At 43.2% G+C, this 23,563-nt stretch overlaps 1 protein-coding gene across 3 annotated transcripts in view; it reads left to right on the top strand.

Moving 5' to 3' along the window:
- The first annotated feature begins 793 nt into the window (after window positions 1–793).
- SHB (SH2 domain containing adaptor protein B) overlaps window positions 794–23,563 on the top strand; it is a 173,946-nt gene continuing 151,176 nt past the window's right edge. For 2 of the 3 annotated variants that reach the window (XM_061634374.1, XM_061634379.1), the window contains exon 1: window positions 794–2,043. In XM_061634374.1, coding sequence (XP_061490358.1) covers window positions 1,375–2,043 — 669 coding nt within the window. In that variant the 5' untranslated portion in view covers window positions 794–1,374. The remainder of the gene's footprint in view (window positions 2,044–23,563) is intronic. The other variant, XM_061634369.1, reaches the window with a different exon arrangement.

Here is a 23,563-nt window from a genome sequence, read left to right as displayed (position 1 = left end):
AGAGGAGGAACTGAGGAAAGGTGCACCACAGCACCTGTTTATAGTGACCAAAGAGGCCCTTCCATATTATAGGAAAATCAACAAAGAATATTGTGGCATCTTAAAGACTAACCAACTTTATGATGAGATAAGCTTTCATGCCCTAGAGCCCACTTCATCAATGCAGGAGAGGTTAAACATGGAAAAGGGAGGAGGGAATCCCAAATATGTACACTGAAGGATGTGGGGGAAAGGAGAGATAAAAGACTAAAAATAAGATTTAGACTGAGCATCTCCCTTCACAGGTCTCTCTCTCTCTCTCTCTCTCTCTCACACACACACACACACACACACACACACACACACTTTCCTGAAAAGTCATCAATTGATTGATTAAAAGACCTGAGACTTAAAACGGTATGTCTAGTACCTAAAATGGTATGTCTAGTACCTTTTCACACATGCACACCGACAGAGGGAGAACAATCTATCTATCTATCTATCTATCTATCTATCTATCTATCTATCTATCTATCTATCTATCTATCTATCTATCTATCTATCTATCTATCTATACACACACACACACACACACACAAACTCGCAGCATCGTCTTCTGGAAGCTTCATTCGAGGAGAGAACGCGAGAAAGTGTCCGGAGACCTGCAGTGGCAGCGGGTGGGCATAACAGCGCGCGCTGTCCTTTTAGGTGGGAGGAGGAAATGCCTTTTTCACAATGGCAATGTGGCAAATCAATTGCCAGGAGAAAGTACACACATGCACAGCTCATTGGTCCGGCCTCTTCCCATCGCCGCCGCCACCGAGAGGAGGGCGGAGGGACTCTCGGTGCAGAGGCGCCTCCCCACCGGTGCGTGCTGAGCGCAGGCCAGGCTGCAGCAGGCGCTGCGTGCGAGAGCGAGAGAAAGCGCGAAGCGACGGCGGGGAATAATCTCTGGAGCTGGATAGGGCAGCCCAGGCACGGCCGGGGAGGGCGTCAGGGAGGAGCCGAAGCGTGGAGGAGGAGCCGGAGCCCCAGCCTGCGTGCGTCAGGTCCTGCTGGCAACTCGGCAAAGTTCAGGGGAGGCAGAAAGCGGCGCCTTTGAGGCGACAGGAGCGCCGAGGCGAGACTAAGCAGGAGCTCGCGGGGAAGGGGGGCTTTCCCAGCGCGCAAGGAGAGTGCGCAAAGGCGCCTCCCGAGGAAAAGTTTGTGGCGGGGCAGGAGGGCCGGCGGCTGAGCTGGGGAGCCTGGTCCCATGGAGGGACTGGAGCTGCGGCACCAGCGCCAGCAGCCTGAGCTGGAGGAAGGCAAGAGCGCGCAGCCCTGAGCGGTGGCGGCGCACGGTTCCTTGGGTCTCCATGGACGCTGACGGTACGCATTAGGCAGGCGGGCGCCGTCATGGCCAAATGGCTGAATAAGTACTTCAGCCTGGGCAATAACAAGACCAAGAGCCCCCCGCAGCCGCCCCGGCCGGACTATCGGGACAAACGCAACGGAACGGCGGTGGCGGGAGGCGGAGGGCACCACAACCATAACCACCATCATCACCACAACCACCACCACCACACCTCGCCGTGCTTCCCGCGCCACGACACCAGCGACCTGCTCCGCGCCTACCGCGCGCAGAAAGAGCGCGACTTCGAAGACCCGTACAGCGGGCCCGGCTCGTCGCTGCGTAAGCTGAGGGCGCTCTGCCGCGCCGAGTATTGTGCGCCGGAGGAGCTGCTGGTCGAGCCGGCCGGCCCCAAGCCCTTCTCCTCGTCGTCCTGCTGCGGCGGGGAGGGTGGTAGTAGTGGCAGCGCCGCTGTCGCCACCAACGCCTCGGCTTCGCCTCAGCTCTTCCGCAGTCACAGCGAAAGGCGAGCCGCCACCCCGCCCGACGCCGTCAAGTACATCTCCCCCAAGCACCGGCTTATCAAAATCGAAAGCAACGAAGGCTGCAAGGGAGGCGGCGGTGCCCCCATCACCTGGAGTCCTTCGGCAAGCGCCGGGCCTGGCCAGAAGAAGCTCAATAAGTGCGTGGAGCAAGCGGAAGGCGGCGGTGTCTCCAGCACCAAGAAGGAGAAAGTAAGTGATCTTCTCCTCGAGGTATTTTTGCAAAGGGTTAAAAGTCATCTCGTTCGCACGTGTAGCGCTTGATTTCTGTACATCTGGGGCTGATTCACATACTTCATCCTTGTTGCACTTGTTGATTGGCAGGTGAATGTATTGAACTGACTTCATTGCGGTTGAGATGTCTGGAAGCTTTAGTCTGTGGTGCTGCCTGCTCATTCACACATGTATGGACATCACTCGATCACGGATTGAGCCATGTGCGATCCTCCCCTTCTTGACTGGCAGCTGAATGTGTGACCTTCTGTTGAAAAGTATCGCTTTTGAGGTGATGTGAAAGAATCATCCTGTGGGGATAAATATGTGTAGGCACATTAAGATGTGCAAATCTGATGTTGCCCTCATCAGATGGTTAGCATGTGGTTGTTGAAACCAACTCTGTGCATCTGCCTCTCAAAGTTGTACTTTTATCTATTATCAGTGGTGTGGAGGTGCTCTTTGGAACCAAAGTGACACAGAGCAGCTGGTTGTACATACAAGACAGGGATGAATAGGCTGAGGATTAACACGGTAGGGAACTTATTAAGAGACGCTAGTTATAGCAATCTTGTTACAACACAAATTACCTGCTGTGCCTCCTGCACATAAGAGGAGCCCATCTTCTCTCAAGGACCCCTATGGCAGGCTCAGCATAGTGTGGATTCCTTGAAGCTCTTTGTGTAGAGATGGGGAAATTTCTCCTCCTTTATTTTATCACTCTAGTTGCTATATTATCTCCAGGGAGCTGTCCTTCTTCCAAGGGTGGCATAACTTGGTTTGTTCCATCTGATCCTCAAAACTGCTGTTGGGTAGATTATGCTGAGAGATGGTGACTTTCCAGGCCTACTCTATGACCTTTATGGCTGAGTCAGGATTTGAATCCTTCCCAATCTAGCATACTATCCACTACACCCTGTTGGATCACCTTGTTAAACTCATCTCTAGAGATTAGCGTGCCCATCTCCACTGTGAAACTGTGTGCATTAGGCAGGTTACTGTTGGGTTTGTTACGGAATAGACGGCAGTCTGAATAAGGAACACTTGTTTAAAAAAATATTTTTAATGAATACAGTCCAAACAAACCAAATGATCATAACTGATAAGGTACATCAGCTCAGTTAACATTAGTATTTTTAGAGCATTAGTGACTAGTTCCCTTTATTTTTCAAAGCTTTCTTTCCGAGTGAAGGTGGTGAGTTCAAAGCAGATATTTCCATTTTTCCCCAAGCACACTTTTTAAATGCAGGTTCCGGTTATTAAGTCTGTTACACACCAACACACACTTCCACCTTCAGTACCTATTATATAGCTGTGCAAACTAGAAACTGTTCTTTCTGAAGTGTGCACATAGATGTGTGGTTTAGGGTTGCCAGGTTCTTGGCCTGAGACTGATCCTGTATCTTTAGGAGAAGAGAAAGTCAGCCAAGTGCAGGTGTTCTTGCAACTCTGTAATGGGAAAAACCAAAAGGTGGAATTCTTCCTTCCCCCTGCACAACTTTTAAACATACAGAAGGCCTCTTGGTTGCCAGGCCCGGCCTCCAAGAGGTCTTCCGTATCTTTAAAAGTTGTGCAGGGGGGAGGGAGAATTCCACCTTATGGTTTTTCCCATTACAGGGTTGCAAGAACACCTGCACTTGGCTGACTTTCTCTTTTCCTAAAGATACAGGATCAGTCTCAGGCCATGAACCTGGCAACCCTAGTGTGGTTTGTTTAGTGACCTCTCCTCTGGCCAAGGAGACAGCACTTTAACCATCTCCCTATTTCTTTCTCTTTCTGCCAGGGGATCCATGTTAACAGCAGAGCTTTCAAGTGGCATTTTCTTCAGGCAGTTGCTTGAGAACCGGACGTAGACATTTCAGGCTTAGCAGGTCTTTTGTTAACAGCTCTAGTTTTGTGATGGACAAATTACAGGTGTTGCCAGTTTTGTGTTCATACTGCAATTGGGCAGATCTGAATTCAGAACTTTTTGACTACACTTGTGAGATATTGGGGTAAATGGTCAACTTTGAAAGACACCCTGTTGGGGCATGAAGGGAGGAGAGTCAGTGGCCAATGCTTTTGGTCTTTTCTGTGTAGTAGAGCAAATTGCCTGGTGACTCAGCTACTTTATATCTGGCCTACTGAAAGCCAGCATGGCTTTCTGCAATTGTATATCAAAAGTATGCAACAGATAATAGTTGTGTTTTCAGATCTGTAAAAAAGAAAAGACAATTTAATCCCTCAGATAAAGCACTAGGGAAACAGGGGTTTGTTTGTATTGCAATAACCTGAGTCATATGCAAAGTACTTCTAACTGCTTGAGTCAGTACCGAAGCTGTGTTAAGGAATTTTTAAAGGTGTGAACATCCAGGCATTTTAAAGTTAGATCTGCTGTGGCATGATTGTGTATAAGTTTTGTGCCAGCAATTTGTTGAAAACATAAGAGAGAATAATTTAATCAGTGTGGGTTTTATGTTAAACTGGCGTGTGTAATCTCTTACAATTTAGGAAAAGCCTTAGTATCAGGAGCATTTTTGGAGTGGAATGTTCACTTTTTGGGTTCAAATCTGAAGTTTTTAATTGTACTTGTATTCCAGGAGAGAGAGATTCATTGTGGCCCATTGGCCCTGATGATTCAGATTTCTTCTGATGGTAATCATGTAGTTAACTCTGTCACAATCTGAAGTTATGGAAGATTTCATCACTGCTTGACCAGGATCCAAGGAGCAGCTTTAGCCAAGGGCATATCCCTTCCTTTCTGACATTTATTTCTGTGAAAAATAGACCTTCTACCTTCAGGGGAACCCTTTCCACACTGACTTATCTGTTGAGACATTGCTGTATGTTCTGCCATGGAACTCCAGTGTGTTGCAAAGGATGCTGGGTAGTTCTGTGACCCATGCTCAGTTCATGCAGGCGCCGGCCAGGCCTGTTGATCAAGAAGAAACCTCTTCAGGGGCAATCTTCCAACTCTTCTTCAAGGGCTCTCTAAAAGTAAAATCGTACAAAATTCAGTTAACATCAAAAACACATATCTGAAAAATGCAGATATGTCACACATTAGTTTTTGATGTTCTTTTTTACGGTATAGCTAAGATTTTTAAGATATAAGTGTTTATCATTGCTCTTTGGATTTGTTAACTGGGTTGTATTTAACTTCAGTCAAAAAGACTAAAGTAATGACAACAGAAGATTTATGCAACTTTACAGTTGACAATGAGGACATTGAACTTGTCAAGGATTATCAATATCTTGGCACAATCATTAACCAAAATGGAGACAATAGTCAAGAAATCAGAAGAAGGCTAGGACTGGGGAGGGCAGCTGTGAGAAAACTAGAAAAGGTCCTCAAATGTAAAGATGTATCACTGAACACTAAAGTCAGGATCATTCAGACCATGGTATTTCCAATCTCTATGTATGGATGTGAAAGTTGGACAGTGAAAAAAGCTGATAAGAGAAACATCAACACATTTGAAATGTGGTGTTGGAGAAGAGCTTTGTGGATAACATGGACTGCAAAAAAGACAAATAATTGGGTGTTAGAACAAATTAAACCAGAACTATCACTAGAAGCTAAAATGATGAAACTGAGGTTATCATACTTTGGACACATCATGAGAAGACATGATTCATTAGAAAAGATAATAATGCTTGGAAAAACAGAAGGAAGTAGAAAAAGAGGAAGGCCAAACAAGAGATGGATTAATTCCATAAAGGAAGCCACAGACCTGAACTTACAAGATCTGAACAGGGTGGTTCATGATTGATGCTCTTGGAGGTCACTGATTCATAAGGTCGCCATAAGTTGTAGTCGACTTGGAGGCACATAACAACAACAACAAGTGTGCCTCTGAGGTTTCTTCTCTCTGTTCTTGCATTGGTATCCTCTTTCCTTTTTTTCCTTGAGCCTGTTGGACCTCATCATCATTCTTTGTGAACTGAGAATGTATCTTGTATAGCTTATCCAAAAATCCCCTGTGGCCATACATTTCAGGGGATGCTTGATAGTGAGTGGGCAAGTTGTCCTTCACCTAATCATGCTCCTCTTTTGTTTAAAGTCTTCTCATTGAGGAATGCCTAATAAGCTTGCAGAGAGCCACTGTAGTGGTTAAGGTGTTGGACTATGACCTGGGAGACCAGGGTTCAAATCCCCACATAGCCATGAAGCTGACTGGGTGACCTTGGGCCAGTCACTGCTTCTCAGCCTCATGAAAACTCTATTCATAGGGTTGCCATAAGTCAGAATTGACTTCAAGGCAGTACATTTTCATTTAATAAGCTTGCAAGGAATTCCTCAGACACAGTTTGAAAAATGCTGCCCTGTTGTAAACTCCTTTAAAAAAAGCCTTGCTATATAGCATTTACAGGGGCTGATATTAAAGAGAGAAGCTGAAAGCCTCCTTAGTTGCAAGCAACTAATTTGAATCCTGGCCCTTTTGTCTAGCCAGGGCAGTGCTGTGGCACCATACTATTTTGGTACTTGTGCTTTCAATACACTACCATTTTCAATGTAGTCCAGGGGTAGCCAATGTGGTGTTGGACCCCAATTCCCATAATCCCTGACCATTGGCCATACTCACTGGGGTTGATGGGAGTTCTGGAAGGCATATGCTGGCTACCCCTGATGTAGAGTCTCTGTGATCATGCTTCTCTGAGCATGTAAAGCTGAGTTAGACCATTGATTGGCCTATCATCTATCTCAATATGGTGTACTTTGACTGATAGCATATCTAGCATTGCATGTGAGGCTTTCCTCTAATCCTGGCCCCTGAGATCCTTCAGTAAGAGATCGAATCGGGGTCCTTTCCCATGCAAAGCGTATGCTCTACTACTGAACTATCTGGCTTATACTCTGTCACTCCCTTCCCAGTCATTTTCCATTACTGTGGGTGTCCCCCCACGGAAATGGGGGCACAAGCATGTGCACACATGTTTTCAGAGGGCTCAAGTAGATGTAAATATGTGGACTACGCATGCCCAGTCGCTTAATGGTATCCAGCAGTTGTGGAGGTGTGGGAGAACAGATAAAGCAGGGAGAAGCAGATTGTGACGTTTAATAGAAATATTTGTAAATGGAAGAAGAAATTTAGTTGCAGAGGTAAGGCAGAGATCAAAGTTGAAAGAACTGTTATCAGTTGCAACATACTTATGCTGCTGAGCTTTTGCAGTGGGAAAGTATAACATCAAAGCAAGTCAATGCTAGAGGCATAAGTAGAAAGCATCTGCTTTGTTCAGAAGTATTTCTACATGTTTACCAAATGTTGCAATCACCTGTAGGACTATGACAGCAGTGTCCACTTTGGGGGCTGGAGAAGAAGCTTAAACTGTAAATACAGCTAATCTTTTGAAAATACAGAGATCCAGGCAGCTTCATAATTGGTGGCCATTGTCTAGGGCAGGAATAGGAAACCTGTGGCACTCTGGATGTTGCTGGACTCTAGCTCCCATCATCCTTGCCCATTCTGGCTAGGGTTGATGGGAGCTGGAGTTCAAAATCTGGAGGACCGCTGGTTCCCTGTCCCTGGTCTAGAGAAATAGATACAATGTAACACAGTGATTTTTGAATTCTAGAAATCATGGACTTCTTCAGAAGCCCAGCCAGAGTTCCTCAGGGAGAAGATCAGCATGCATTTTATTTCTTAAGCTTCCCAATTTACATCCTGCCCAAGGAACTTTTGTGTTAAGATGTGCAAAATCTGTCTACTGTTGTTGAGTTTTCAACTTTTTCCCTCTCTCCTATGGTGTCAGCTATCCAGGAAACTCTGTAGAGTCTCGGATACCCTTGCTTTTTACAAACTGCAACTAGAAATCAGATGCGCTTCTGAATGTAGAAGGTGTTGCTTTCAGTGGGTTACACATCTGGATGCATTTCAGAATGTGCATTTCCTTTCACAAATCTCTGGCTAGCTTGTACATGAGTTACATATCCTGCCACTGATTATTTATTTCCCTGGCTGAAATAAGATGGAATGGAATATAGACTTGGACTGGAGTTTGGATTTCAGATAATCATCCCATACCAGTAGAACTGCAACTCCAGCAGTCAGAATCACACCTGTTGCATTTCCACTATATCCTTATTTCACAGCACTTTAGGAGAATCACAATTTAGAGCAACCTAATAATAAAATCATATAGTTAAGCCGAAAAACAGCAAATAGATCCAAACCCCACTGCTTTTCTTTTTAAACAGTAGTACCAGAGAGAGTTTTAATCCCTCAATGCTCAGCAGAAATGTTTAATAGCATCCATTTTTCAGTGCTTTTCTTAAAAGTCTAATAGAACAAGCTTGCACACTTTCGCTGAGATAATATTATACAAATAAGGCACCAGCACAGAACAGGCCGTGCTTCAGGTTCATGCCAGTGTCACTTGAGCTGTTGCAGAGTTCTAGGATTGCAGTAGATGGAGGAGCAAGTACCTGGCAGAGACACTGAGCCCAGATCATTTAGGGCAGCCGGCTGGGCCTGGGGAGAGTTGTAGTCAAAAATGCCTGGAGGGCACCACACTGGGGAAGGCTGATTTAGGGCATGGACATTGAAAACCAGACTCTTGAACTGTGTCCAGAAACAAGCCAACAACTCTAGTGGAGCTCCAGTAACAACAGGCAAACTGCTAGAAAGACAGCCTGTTCCCCATTACTAGTCTCCTGATGTGTGCTGCTGCCATACAGAATTGCTGAGCGTATGCTGTGATGCTCTTTTGGTTTATATGGGGCAACAGCAGAGTGGCCACCACCCCACGCGAACAGAGAGTTCATGCTAGAGCTTGCCCTGGGATCCTCTTGCCATATGCAAGGGATTCTGTGGCTTGGCTGATGCTGAGAGGTTTCTCAACAGACAAACAGATGTGTGGAGGTTCCTGGAGCTGACGAAGCTTGAAAACTACTGATCTCGAGTGCACAGTTCCAGCCCATTTTGGGTGATCTCATGCTTACAGCAGTGACTTTTTCTGTTTATTCACCAACAGTGGGGAATGGTAAGGAATTTATTATTGCTGCTCCCACTTAGCACTTATACTGCCCTTTAGAGTGTTCAAAGTACTACATGCACACTAATTATATTGTTGCTGTCCTTCTAACAATCCTGTAAGGTCTGTATTATTTCCTCCTCAGTGGAGGGCTGAGGCTGAGAAAAAGTGGCTTGCTGCTAATTAGCACATAGCAGGAGCAAGAGCTGAACCAGGGAGATGGAAGGTCTGTTTCCTATGCACTATGCTGTGCTGCTGCTGCTGCTGTTGTTGTTGCTAGAATATTGCTTTAAAGAAGCTAGATAACAGGGCAATCCTAATCTTGTCTACTCAGAATACCTGGGATTCAGTCCTATAGAATTTCTGTTGGGGTTAGGATTGTACTCTAAGCATTTTACAGCATATTTAAGAGACAATCCCCTGTTTAAAGATTGCAGCCCAAAAGCTTAACTATACTTTACAGTAAACATGTGGCTGCTGCGGGGTTCTATTTCCCAATGATGTTTCATTAAAGAAAAGATGCAGCATGATGATGTCATAGTATTTCCCTGACCTCATTCCGTCATTAGCTGGTGCTTTCAGGATTGGGGGAAATGCTGAGTGCAGTGATGTCATGCCATGTATAATCTTTAATGAATTATTACCAGGGACGTGTGGAAGGGAGACTGAGGCAGCTGTGAGTTTCTGGTGCTGTGCATATGTGAGAAATGACAGAAAGGGGTTGAATTGTTCAGCATTACTGGGCATCTGCTAAGGCCCACTTCCCAGTAGGGAATCTCTGCCAGCTTCCAGAGGCCTCCGCTGCTCCTAATCCTTGCTGCTGCTGCTGCCTGTTTATCTGTTCCTTCCCAAGTGAGTGAGATGTGACATGAGCGAGGAGGAGGAGCTCATCTTGCAGTCTCCCTCTGAGCTGTGATTCTATTGGCTCAGAAAGATAGAGCAACGGAATGGGCAATTGCAAGAGCACTGCAGAGGGAAGAGGTCCCTAGCAGGCATCTTACCCCCCCATCCCCCCACACCTGGAGCCATTGCTGGAAGGGAGGCAGGAGAGGAGACCTGAGGGAACATAAAGAAGGTGTCTTCATAAAAGAATGAGCTGTGATCATTAAACGTTTTTGTAAAAAGAAATAAAATTCCCTTTAAGATTTAAGTGAGGGATGGGGCACGCTCTTGGCCTAGAGTTTTCGTCATTCCTTACTGTTGGCCATGCAGTCTGGAGCTGGTGAAGTCCACCAATATCTGGAAGGCTGCATGCTCCTCATTCTTGATTTTAAGGAAAGCAAAATTCTTAAAGTTAAGTCTTCAGCAGTCTCTTTTTAAAAGAAGAAAGAGAAGATCTGTTGGTATACAATAGGGAAAAAAGAAGAATGTTATGGGACTTACAAGAAATGTATATATTTATTCCGCCCCAGTTCCAGTTTAGGACACAATTCATGGGGAAGCCTCTCCTGTCAATTTAAAAATAAAAGAATCAGAGAGACATCTCCCGCTCTTTTCAATGGGGCTTGCCGATGAGCAGGTTTCTCATGGATTACACTCATGGTAATAGTGAAAGTCCACATGTGTTGAGGTGTATAACTCAGAAGAGTTGGATGGTGACACATTTCCATGACAATTTTAAATAGATATATTATATCCTGTCCATGAGTGGTTCCAAATAAATCACCTTGTCGGGATGAAAGAAGATTAAAGATCTGATAAAATATTTATTGCTGTGTCAGTCATGTACCTTTTGAGTCATTGACTGGAAACAATTCTTTCGGGGAAGTGAATGATTCCATGCCACAGTTTTTTTTTTAAAAAAAGACTTCAGTTTTTTTTTTAAAAAAAGACTTAAATTGTATTTCAAAATACAGTGCCATTGGCAGATACTGAAATTCTAGAACATCTATGAAAGCAGCACAGTTTCATAAAAGACATGAATGACTGCCATACAAAGCTGACACTGTGTGAGCCAGTACGGTGGTTAGAGTGTTGGGCTAGGAGCAAGAAGACTTGGGTTCAGATCCCACAGACTTGAACGATTCCTTCGGCCAATTGTTTTTAAATTGTTTTTTTTAAGTGTTTTTAAATGTGTATATTTGTTTTTAATGTTTTTAATTGTTGTAAACCGCCCAGAGAGCTTTGGCTATGGGGCGGTATACAAATGTAATAAATAATAAATAAAATAATAATAATCCCTATCTCTTCCCTTAACCTAACTGTGAGGATGAAATTGAGACAGGGAGAGCCATATATATTGCTGTGGGGTCATTGGATGAAAGGTGGGATATAAATAAATAAATAAATCACAGTCATCTAACCATATTTAGGTGGTCAGGAGTATGCTTTGGGCTCATGCACTCTCTTCACCTCCCTCTTCTCCTGTTCCATGTGTATAGTCTGTCCCTATTATCATTGTTACCAAATACTATTGTTTAACATATTTCTATACCATCCTTCACCAAATCAGATTTTAAGGTGGTATACACAAGATAATTAATACATTATTTAAAACCTAGTGAATACAATACAACAAAAAGATTAACATCAGCAACCATAATTAAAGGCAGCAAATGCAATTTTGAGGCCAACTCAAAAACATTACTTGTAGATTTTTTTTTAAAGAAAGACTGCTACTGAAGGCCCAATAGGGGATTGAACATTTCCAGTCTCCTAACCATGGTTAGGAAATGGGAATGTGCTGCAGAGTATACTGTGCTTCCTCTCCCTCTACTCCATGAATTCAAGACTCCCTTTTGTCGTAAGTATAGTTTATCCGTAGTATTGAGTTACATCTGTATCAGTACAAACCACAGTTTGTGCAAATCGGGATTGCCCCAGAATTGGAAACCAGGGTTTGAAATTGCTTTGAGAGGTTGTTTGGTGCTGAAGAGAAAAATATTGCATCTCTTAAATAAATAACTATTCATATTACATATGTGTGGGGGGTTTTCTTCTGTGGGTCTTGTAATTGTTGATATTGTGTTTATTCTCCTGAGTTGATTGGATATTCTATTTCTCCTTCTGTAAGTTTTAGGAGTGGAGGAAATATATAATTTGATTCTGTGAGATATTCTGAAGTGTGAATGGAAGAAAGGCCAGACTATTATCTCTTTAAAATAATTATGTCATCATGCAGAGGATGTTTAATTATCATGACTGAAGCATGTATTACTATTTTTTTCTGTCTGAGATCAAGAATGTCTTTTTCAAAATACACAATTTGAATTGCTCTCTGACTATTTGAGTCTGCTGCAGCAAAGGTTCCCTGAAGACAGAGATACAACAATGGAACTTTCCTTATTTTCCTGTTTAGGGTCCTCTGATGATATTTCTGCTCACTTTTGTAGGAGTTGACTTCCTGAGTGTTAGCTTTTACAAAGGAGAACTACAAAGTGTTCCTACTAAGTTTATCTGCTTCCGCCCCAGTTGTAGTGAGCTCTCTCTGGCTTTTCTAATGCCCAGATAGTGCTGGCCGGGGGGGGGGGATTCTGGAAAGCAATGCCAAAACACAGGCAGTGTAAAGAGTGTGTTCTAAGGAATTCATAGACCTGGAGTGGGGGGAATAAAAGTGGATTTTTACTTACTTTTACATTGTTTTATTTCTTTATATCTATGTACACCACCTTGGGAAGCAATGTGAAAGCTGATGCAAAAATACCTGAATAAATATATACATGTTCTTAATCAGTAATTTCCCTAATAGATCAGGAGTGTTGCATAAGCCAGAGAGAGAGAGAATGAGATATACAGCAGCACATGTAGTACATTTTGCTTAGAATAGAGGGTTATTTACACTTGACTTGAACCTAAGCTCATCATCAGTCCCACATATATTTCTTTAAACTTTAAAGCATGCTATCCCATGAGTCTTGGGAAATGTAAAGCATAGAAGATTGAATTCATTACTTTTTTAATGCTATCTTTTCTCCAAGGAACTTTAAGTGGTTCCTCCCCGTCACTCCAGATGCACACATTTTCTCTTCCCTGCAACAATACTGTGAGGTAGGTCAGTCTGAGAGTTAATAACTGGCCCGTGGTCACTCAGTGAGCTTTTTGAGTGAGCAGGGATTTGAACACAAGTTTCTCCTATTCTGAGTCCAACATTTGATCCGCTACTCCATACTACCTAAACACTTTTTGTATGATCTGATTAGAATCTGTCTTCAGGGATATATCACTGTGCCATATATAATATTTTAAAGTTATTTTATTCCCCATTACTTGAAAGAAAAATCCTTCAAACGCTGAGACAGGCAAAAGAACATTCTTTTAGGAATATATGACTTGATTTAGCAATGAAAAAATTCATACTGATCCTTCACTGTCAGGAAACTCTGCTTGCGCAGGTTTATACTGTGGCCTTGAATAACCTGTCTCTTTTAAACAGCTAAAGAATCCAAAGTTGTTGGGAAATGAAGCTGTACGAGAAAAACAGGTATTTGATGAATAACTTGGCCCAAACATCTAAGACATCCTAGCGAGACATTCTGAATGTGCACACTTGCATGATCTCCGCACTGGTCTCCCAAGTGGATTTTAGTTGCAGAACTGTAGTAATTTAGATTATCTTTTTGACAAAAATGTTAGGAACTCCTTGTATAACAGTCTGATTCAACACTTCCTTGCACTTTGCAGAACCATGTTTTAATGTAGACTGAGATCTTCTAGATTGTCTAGACTCTAGGGTCTGGTTCAGATGTAATAGGAAATCATGATTTCCTCCTACAAGAACAGGCTGTGGCAAACCTCCAGCTCATGCATGCATCCGCCTCTCTTCCATGCAAAAAGAGAGGAAGTTTAAATCTTCCATTTTCTATTCCCATTATGTCTCAATGTGGGAAGCTGTGGTTTGTTCAAACAAGGATCAAACATGATTTCAGACCCTGTTTTCTTTTAACCAATTGATTTGGTTAAACTGCAGTGGGAAACTGCAGTTTGTTCTAAACTAGAAATGAAAGCTTTAAACGTCACTTGTGTGCACAGGAGTAGGGAAGAAGTGGAGGAGGCAGGCACATGCAGATACGTTGCTCACTGTTTATTTATTTATTTATTTATTTATTTATGTTATTACATTTATATACCACCCCATAGTCGAAGTTCTCTGGGTGGTTTACACTGTTAGCATAAGAGGGAACCCTAGTTTGCTGGTTAGAGATTGAACCTGTCTTAGTTGTCTTGGACCACTTCTCATGTATTGTACTATCTGGGGGCTTAAACCAGAAACCACATGGCTTGTGACTAACATCTAGCACAACGAGCTGTCCAGGACTGTGTGTGGATGGATTCCAGGCTCCTTTTGTGCACAGAAGAAATAGGATGGGCAACATCAGATCCTATGACTGGCAAGTGGGATGAAGCCTCTGGATTGGACATCTTACTATATTATATTTTTGTAAGCATTGCACTACCCATAGTGCTTACAGGCAAGGCGTGCAAGGGGTGGCAGTGAGAGTGGGAGTGGCCAGGCCTCAGAGTAGGCTGGCCAGCAGCTTTGGCAACTTGTGGGAGGGAGAGCTTTGGCAACCTGTGTGGGAGGGGGAAGGGGGGAGCTTTGCTGACCTGGGGGGGGAAGTTGGAGCTTTGCCAACCTGGGGGGGAGGGGGGAGCTTTGGTGACTCACGAGGGAAAGGGGGAGCTTGGGATCGGTGAGTGAAGGGAGCAGGGCGGAACCCCTAGTATGACTCCATATAAATATGTGGATAAATATAAATATGTCTCGTATATAAACACCAAGACCTTGGCCTCTTGCCCGTGCCTGGTCAACAGAGCAGAAGCCTGCCTGCACTGTTTCAGTTCCTGACAGTAGGGACTCAGGTGTGAGATCAAGTGCTTCAGATCTGGATCCTGGCCCAGTCCTGACACCTTGTTAGAAAATACTCTATGATAATTGAGTAAGTCTTAGTCTAAAATTAGCTAGCTTCACTGGTGCAAGTTGACACAAAATAAAAATGTCTTTTGTTACTGTCCCTCTGAATTGCATCTTAAGATGTATGTCCAGAAGTAGCCATTTCACATGTCCTGGGCTAAATGACCAGCCTGTGCCTACTAGAGTTAAACAGATTTGCATTAACAGTTTGTAATTATCTGTTCACACATCTTTGATTGCTCTCTGACATGCACTTCTATATTTGGACTGGGAAGAGTAAGGTGGGAAGTAACTGTCAGTAGGGACTATGGGATTTTCAAGAGATTCCCTGCCTTCAGCTCCCCAAAGCATCTTATCATGTCCTTTTGAAACTAAGGCTGTATTTTACTTAGAGTTCTGCAACTGACTTCAGTAGCATGTACGGAATGAGGTCAATATTCTGGAGAAAACTGCTCCTTGCTTTAATAATAGTAATAATAAAAAGACACATTGAGCAGTATCCCACGAACCATACAACTAATTCACCATGATGGGATTTCTCACATAGCAAATTAAACTGAAATGACTTTCATTAGCAGATTCTGATACAGTGTGCTGCTGTTCAAAGAGATAAAAAGTCAAGAATCCCTTGAGGCATGCCCTAACCCTTTGCTATGTGTAAAGTTCAGATCCTGGTTGATAAATTCTTGACCATGGATTAAATGAATATTTGAGTTTTTTGTTGTGTCGTATAAAGAAAGTAAGAATCAAAGCCAGGAGAGTTGGAAACTGAGTGCAATTTCTTTAATATCAAAGCCAAACTAACAAATGTTCTTCCCTTCTTTAAACGGCTTGAGTTTTCTCATCTTGGCCTCCAACTCACTTTGATAATCTTAATGAAGGCCAGTAGGCTACTCTTGGGGGTGGATGGGTTTGGGTTTTTTTAGATTCCTTAAAGAAAATTGCATCATCTTTTGTTCCCTGCTGTCTGTGGCACTGGCTAGATTGTGCAGTGGATGGAAGAGTCAGTCTTCTACTCTGCTAAATAATTCCACTAATGTATGAGGGATTGGCAAGTAATGTGGAAGATGCTCTTAAAATGGTACATGGCAGCTGTTGTTTGACAGGCTGTCCACATTTGCCTGTAAGAGCTTGATTAATGTAGAGTTTTTTCCAGCCTCCCCCCTCCAAGGTTTGTGGTATGTGCATATTTTCCTTGATCCATCTTGTGCTTGGGCTCCATGTTGTTAGCAGCTGGCCTGATTTAATGCCACATCCACTAGCCTCCTCTAAAAAGGAAGTGGTAATTTGGGATGGATGTCAAACCTTCCTTGGATGGCATTTGCTTTCTCTGATGTTTGCAATTACTAAGGCATCATCTGTAACTTTAAGTGGTCCTATATAAATAAATCGGAAGGGGGTCTGTTTCTTGAAAGGCTGATATCTCAAAAATTATTTCCAAAAGATGTAAATGCATAGGATGGCACAGATGTTACCTTTCTTATGCTTGACTGAGGCTTGACTGTTCTTTTCCAGTGTCTATATTAGACTTTCCAAATTAAACTTGGGTTGAAAGTGCTTGCAGATCCTTCCCCATTTATATATTTTTTATCATTTATTTATTCTCTGCTGATCCTCGAAAGAGCCCAAAGCAGTTTACAAATGTAAACTGCCGTGGGTCAAGCAGTAGACCTAGACCTAGACCTGTGCCTTATGTTTCCTTATGAGGAAAACACAGGGCTCCCAATGTAACACTAATGCAGAGGCTGACATGGTTGTAGTATTTGTAGAAAAGAATAGGTGGGGTGTTAGAATTTCCCCTGCCTGCTCATTCTCCCTGCTAGTACCCCAGCCATCTTTTGTTCATGTTTTATCCAAGTGAGGGGAACCAGAAGTATGCCTGGCTGGGGGCTTTGATGGAGGGGCATTTGCAGGGGAGAATTAGCTAGTGTGGGAAGGGCTAAGCACCCCTACGCATTAATCTTTCCCTATAAATGTACTTTGCATGCTAAGAAAACATCCAAATGCACCCTCAGGTTTTTTTGCCTCATTGTATTTAGGAAAATAATATTCCAGACCTTTATAATATATTAAAGAGCAAATACATTATTTACTTTTCCCCAAAAAGTATTGTCTCTGGGGCTTCTTATTAATTGTAACTGGCATCTTATTCCTTTTTCTCTCTCATATTTTTTTAGGGCTGATTCATACATGCATGTTAATTACTTAATGATTTCAGCATGAAAACTTGTCTGTGTCAATGATGTACTGCAGATATTCATGGAGTTCTTTGCTGTTGTCCTCTGGGTCCCCTTCAATAGCATCATCTATATGTACCTGCAAATCTGTTGCCTTCATTATTTTGTTCTTGCCAAAGGCACATGTACTGAGTTGTCAAATCAGGAATTACACCTTCATCTGCTGTTTCAAGTAGCAGAGCATTTGTGAAGTAGTTTTCTTAGGAAATGGAAACAGTAAATTGGAAATCTGTCTCTGAACACTTTGAAGGAGGTAACTGCTGCAATCATCATCATCATCATCATCTGTCTCTCTCTTGCAGTGGAGGGGGGAATATTAGAATGGCAATGAAGGTGGTGTTCTATTCGAGGGTAGGCCGGAAATCTATTAGGGAGTATAATCTCAGTGCAAAGAATCTACATCATCGTCATAAAATTGGTGTATGATTTAAAATCCTGACACAAGGATCACTCTGAGATAATAGCATATTTGATTGTACAAATGTTACATCAGAAATGTGAGTGGGATCCAGTTTTCCAAGTACCTATTTTGAGATAGCTTGTATGGACTAGTCTATTTTACAAAGGACGTGTGTGTTCTTTATACCACCACCAATTGGTATAACACCTGCTCACTAATGTGATTATGGAGTTCATTGTATAATTCTGAAGTATTTATTTATTTATTTAAAGTATTTCTATCCCACCCTTAAACCCTATAATAAGGCACTCAGGGCAGCTTAATCAAACATGTACCTAATAAAACTGTAAACAGTAAAATCATAAAAACATTAAATAAATTAAAATACATAACATACAATTAAAATACATAAAATACTATACACACACACACACATATACATACATATAGGGAGTGGTACTAAAGGGGACTACAAGGATAAAATGTAACGCAGAAGGCATAAAATCATAAAATCAAGTGTCAGGCTCTACCTTCTACCAAAGGCTCTCCAGAACAAGATTGTTTTCAGAAGTCTCCGGAAAACCATCAGGGAGGGAGCAGAGCGGACTTCTTGGGGTAGGGTGTTCCAAAGCTTGGGGGCCACAGCTGAAAAAGCTCTCTCCCGCATGCCTGTCAATCTAATGTCTTTCACTCCAGGCATGCAGAGGAGACCAGAGGCAGATGATCTTAAATCCCGGGCAGGTACATATGGGCGTAAGCAGTCCCTCAGGTACATTGGTCCAAGGCCGTTTAGGGTTTTAAACGTCAGAGCCAGCACTTTGAATCGGGCCCGGAAGCAAATTGGGAGCCAGTGGAGTCGATAAAGCACAGGGGTGATATGTTCCCTGTGCCCATGCTCCAGTTAACATTCTGGCTGCTGCATTTTGAACCAACTGTAATTTCCGAACTGTTTTCAAAGGCAGCCCCACATAGACTGTGTTACAGTAATCAAGCCTCGATGTCACCAATGCATGTGTCACTGTGGTGAAGTCAACTGTCTCCAGGAACAGATGCAGCTGGTAGACCAGTTTGAGATGGCCAAAAGCTCTCCTGGCTACCACAGCCACCTGATAGTCAAACAGCAGGGCAGAATCCAGGAGGACTCCCAAACTGCTGACCTGCTCCTTCAAGGGGAGTGCAACCCCATCCAGAACAGATTGCAACCCCGTCCCTGATACAGTTTTTCCCTTGACCAGCAGTACTTCCGTCTTGTCTGGATTAAGTTTCAGTTTGTTAGCCCACATCCAGCTAGTTGAAAATAAATCAGTTTGTGTGAGTTGTTCATATACCGTACTGATGGTGATAGGATATATGAAGGATCTGAAGAGAAACTCTTAAGCCAGTATGTAAAACAATAATACTTAGCATTTCTAGTGCATTAAAAGTTCAGAGCATGGTGTATAGGTTATCTCAGCAATCCTGACGATAGCTCCGTAGGAAGGCAAGTATTATTAACCTCATCGTGCAAAGACTGAGAGAGAATAGTGTCTTGCCTAAGGCTAATTTGTGAGTTCATGGCTGAAGTGTGATTTGAACCAGGAAATTCTCAATTCATGTTCCTGGATGTTACACACTTGCTCACTTGTTGAAGGTTTAGAGCGCAGCTTAACCTTGGCAATTGGGAGGGGAGGGAAGGACTCACTATCTCATAGCTTATGGACTGCCTTCAAGTCGATCCCGACTTATGGAGACCCTGTGAATAGGGTTTTCATGGTAAGCAGAATTCAGAGGTGGTTTACATTGCCTTCCTCTGAGGCTGAGAGGTAGTGACTGGCCCAAGGTCACCCAGTAAGCTTCATGGCTGCGTGGGGATTCGAACCCTGGTCTCCCAGGTCATAGTCCAGCCCTCTAACCACTACACCACACTGGCTCTCACACTATCTCATAGGTGGACTCTTAAAATAAAGCAAAAAGTTTAACTCTGCAATCCTAACCCCACTTACCCGGGAGTAAGCCCCACTGAATTCAGTAAGACTTGCTGCAGGATAGACATGGCTGGGAGTGCACTGCTATTCACTAAGTCACTGTTCTTCAACCTTGAGTCCCCAGATGTTGTTGGACTACAACTCCCATCATCCCCAGCCAGCTTAGCCAATGGCCAAGGATGATGGGTGTTGTAGTCCAAAAACATCTGGGGACCCCAGGTTGAAGAATAGTGCACTTAAGTCATGCATTTCCATGCCTTTATAAGTCAACAGCTTTTGTATTTATGACATGACTCTCCTTTCTTATCCCTCCCTCGTTATGCAAACAAATTGTAATTTATTTGGGGCAAGTCTTTTGCTCTTTACTCTGCAAGCATTACCATGTTGACAGATAAGAGTAACAATCAATCAATCAAATATTATACAAACAGTCTCATTTACAGCCTTCTCTTTTTTTTAATAAGGCAGTAGCGGGCAAGGCTTCCACCAGCTTAGTTGCCCAGGGAAGTGGGAGGGGAACTCTCTAGCTCACAAATGTTGGTGCCATCACTAATGTAAGGCAAGCGTATACTGTACTTGGTGATCTCCAGCTCTAGGTACAGCAGGAAGTGATCTGTTAGCTCTGGAATAACTTTAAATGTAGGTTGTATAAAAACCTGCAGAAGTTGCGCTTGTCCACTTCCCCCCTACTGGTTTTTGAGATGAGCTGGTAGGAAAAAGTCCTTACTCAACAATGGAAGCATGAACTATTTGAAAGCAGGTAACACTGTTTCTTGGCTGCCATTGTGTTGGGCTACTGGTAGAGATGTGAAAGCCCAGAAAAAAAAAACCTTGAAAATGGAGGTGGGGATGATTTCCCCTAATTTTTCCAGGTTTTACCCAGAAAAATGAGGGGGGGGGACAGTTTCCCCATAGCATTTTTCAGTTCTTCCCCCCCAGGCCTTCATATCTCTAGCTACTGGTGTGTCGGGCTTTGGCCAGCGAAGTACAAAGGCCTGGATCTTTTACCTACCTAAGGGCTTGCGTACCTCTTGGCCAAGTTCTGATTTCATGCTCCATCTCCCCCTACAAGTCCTCCTCTGGCTTTTTGGGATCTTCAGGAGAGATGGATTGGCTCCTGTTGACCAGTTGGCAAGGCAAGAGAAGCCACACTAGCTTCCTGCTGCCCATCTCATTCTCTGAGGTGAGGAGCCATAACTGATCCTTGCAACAACCCAAACCTCAGCAGTACTGGCTATATTTTTTTTGTGAAGAAGCCATTTTCCCTTTGCATTGGCAGCAGCTGATCTCATAAAGGCAACTATTGGAGCAAACACCTTTTTTCAAAGATAGCTGCAACTGAGGATAGGTTGGTGTATGTGTATGTGAGAGCTCTCTCTCCCTCTCTGTCTCCCCCCCCCCCTTGGAGAGCCCAAGGTGGACTTGTTCTACCAGCTCTTCATAATATGGTAAGTAAGACCTCTCCCCAACCTTCCACATAATCTAAACGGTCACAGGGCTTCTGTCAACATGATGGAAGAAGGTATGAACTGTGGCCCTCATAATGAGTCACATAGCAACTGCAGGAAGAACTTGGTAACCTAAATGCTGCTATTGTGATGATTACGGTGATGAATCATCTTGGTTCATCATAATCTTATCTGGGCTCTAGGTCATTATCCAACAATAGAACCAAGCTAGGGCTTATCTGTGGCCATGTATTAGCTATTGCAAATCATTCGGATGTTATCTCTGAAACTGAATGCATAAATTTACCCTAAACAGTGGTGATGGAGTTCTCCTAATTAGGATAGATATTAAGCATCAAATAAAATTTCTCTGATTGGCATCGCTAGCTTTGTCACATGCACTGATTAACGTGTTAGCTCAGCCGTAGATGCCACAGTCAAACAGATAATGCAGCAACACTTGCTCCCATAGGGTAAGTTATTCCCGCTTCACTATCAAGCAGTCAGGCCTGTCAGCATCCTGCAGCCCATGGTTTGGGAGGCAGCAAATACCAAGAGCAGAATGGTTAACAAGTAGACTAGGTGGAAGTGCAGAGGGGGATAGCCTAGTTCCTTATCTCAGTGAAGAGTCTCCTGGACTCAGAGAATGCTGTAGATCTTGAAGGTTTGTAGCAAGCAATGGTACAGAAATGGCTCTCTTGGGTCATCTGTTTCCCAGACCTAGCAGGGCTAGGTATCCAAGAGAGAATTACTTGCAGCTTCCTCTTCTGACCAGAGTTTCTGATGTTGCAGGGAATAGGGAACTAATACTTTTCCTAGTTTGAGCTCAGGAGCTGCCAAATACGACCATTTATTTATTTATTATATTTATACCTTACCTTTCCTCCAAGAAGCTCAAAGTGGCATACATGGTTCTCTCCTCCCCATTTTATCCTCACAGCGACCCTATGAGGTTAGGTTAGGCTGAGAGACAGCGACTGACCCAAGATCACTCAGTGATCACCCTATTAAATGTACCAGAAAAACTTTAGTCTGTCATTGGGCTTGTAGCAAAAAGTTGCTCTAGTTTAGGCTTACCTGAAGGCCTCCCTCTTGTTTCCCCCTGGGTCTTGCTGTCTATTTCCATCTCCAGCCACCAGCTGTTTTTACGTGCGGTTGTGGCTAAATGTCACTGAATCAGAAGGGGAAACTTATCTGTCAGGCCCCCCCACCTGCCATCAAGCTGGGCACACTAGCATGTAGCTGCTCTGGGATTTATGTGGAGGTCATGAGCAGAATCACAGTACATTACAGACTTTGACCAGAGCATTTAAAATTAGATTTTAAAATGTTAAGTAAATGTGGCATAGATGCAAGTACCTTGTTAAGAGATACCAAAGTGTATATTCTGTGGCATTCTGGAATTCAGTTCCCGGTTAGATGAAATAATGATAAAAGAGAATTCTGACTGGTGGTTCTGAAATTAGGGGTTCTTGAAAAAATGGTGACTGCTCCTTTTCCTATAATTATGCAGCTAAACTCCTGATCAACCATTCAGAGTTTCCTCAAGTCCTTTATTTTCACTATCTCTTACAAATCAGTTTCTTTGCCTTGGAATGTTTTGGGGGGTGGGAAGGAACACAGCTGCAGCTTCTTCAACCCTGTGGCGCTCAGACTCTGCATTAACAAGCAAATTCGCCACTTAAGTGAGAAATCTGATATATTCCATCTACTCTTCTTCTGTGGTTCTATGGCTGTAAGTTCCCATTCTCTTAACTGTAAAGGAAATCATGCATATGGTGCTATGCATAGGGAAACCAGGTGCAATGAAGGACAGGCTTCCTGTGTCCTCCAAAATTTTATAGAAGAGGAAGATTTTTGTCTCATTTGTATCCCACCCTGTCTCCAAGAAATGTAGGGCTTATCCTCCCAACAACTCGGCAAAGTTGACCAGGGCACTGTCCAATGAAATTCATGCACATTTGAATCTAGAGCTCCCCTGTATAAGTTCAGCACTCTAGGCACTATACCATACTGGCTCTTACATGAGTATCTTCATCTTGACCATGCCACTTTCATGCAAAAATTGCCAAGGGTTAGGGGGTTTCTATCAGAATTAAGATTTCAGCTGCACACTTCAATAGTGATGAGGAGCCCCAACTTGAACCACAAGGGACAATGAATCCATAATAAAAATATATACAAGACTCAAGGATTTATATATGATGGTGCTGCATAGTATTCAAATAAGGAAGCTTTGTATAGAGCTTCTCCAGGCTTAAAGACATTTTAACTGCTTTATGTCACTGTTTGTAAATTGGGTTGGGTTTTTTTACCAGCATCAGGGACTTAACGGAGGGCAATTAGAACTTAACGTAGAGCCTGGTGGAGAGTTCATCTAGTCCAGCATCCTTTTCCTGCAGTGGTTGGCCAGGTGTTTGTAAGGAACTTAGTAGCAGACAAGAGCCCTTCCTTGTTATAGGCTCCCAGCATCAAGGATTCAAAGATCACTGCCTCCACAAATGGAGGTTCTGTTTAGCCTACATCATTAGTTAACTACTGATAGACATATCCTCCATGAATTCTGCTAATGCTGTTTAAAAGCCTTGTATGTTAGGGACCATAACATTATCTTCAGACAGTTAATTTCATATGTTAATTATGCA

The sequence above is a fragment of the Rhineura floridana genome, chromosome 1 (genome assembly GCF_030035675.1).
Source record: "Rhineura floridana isolate rRhiFlo1 chromosome 1, rRhiFlo1.hap2, whole genome shotgun sequence".
NCBI lineage: Eukaryota > Metazoa > Chordata > Lepidosauria > Squamata > Rhineuridae > Rhineura > Rhineura floridana.
Note: the sequence above shows the minus strand (reverse complement) of the source record. Positions and strands in the feature narration are given on the sequence as shown.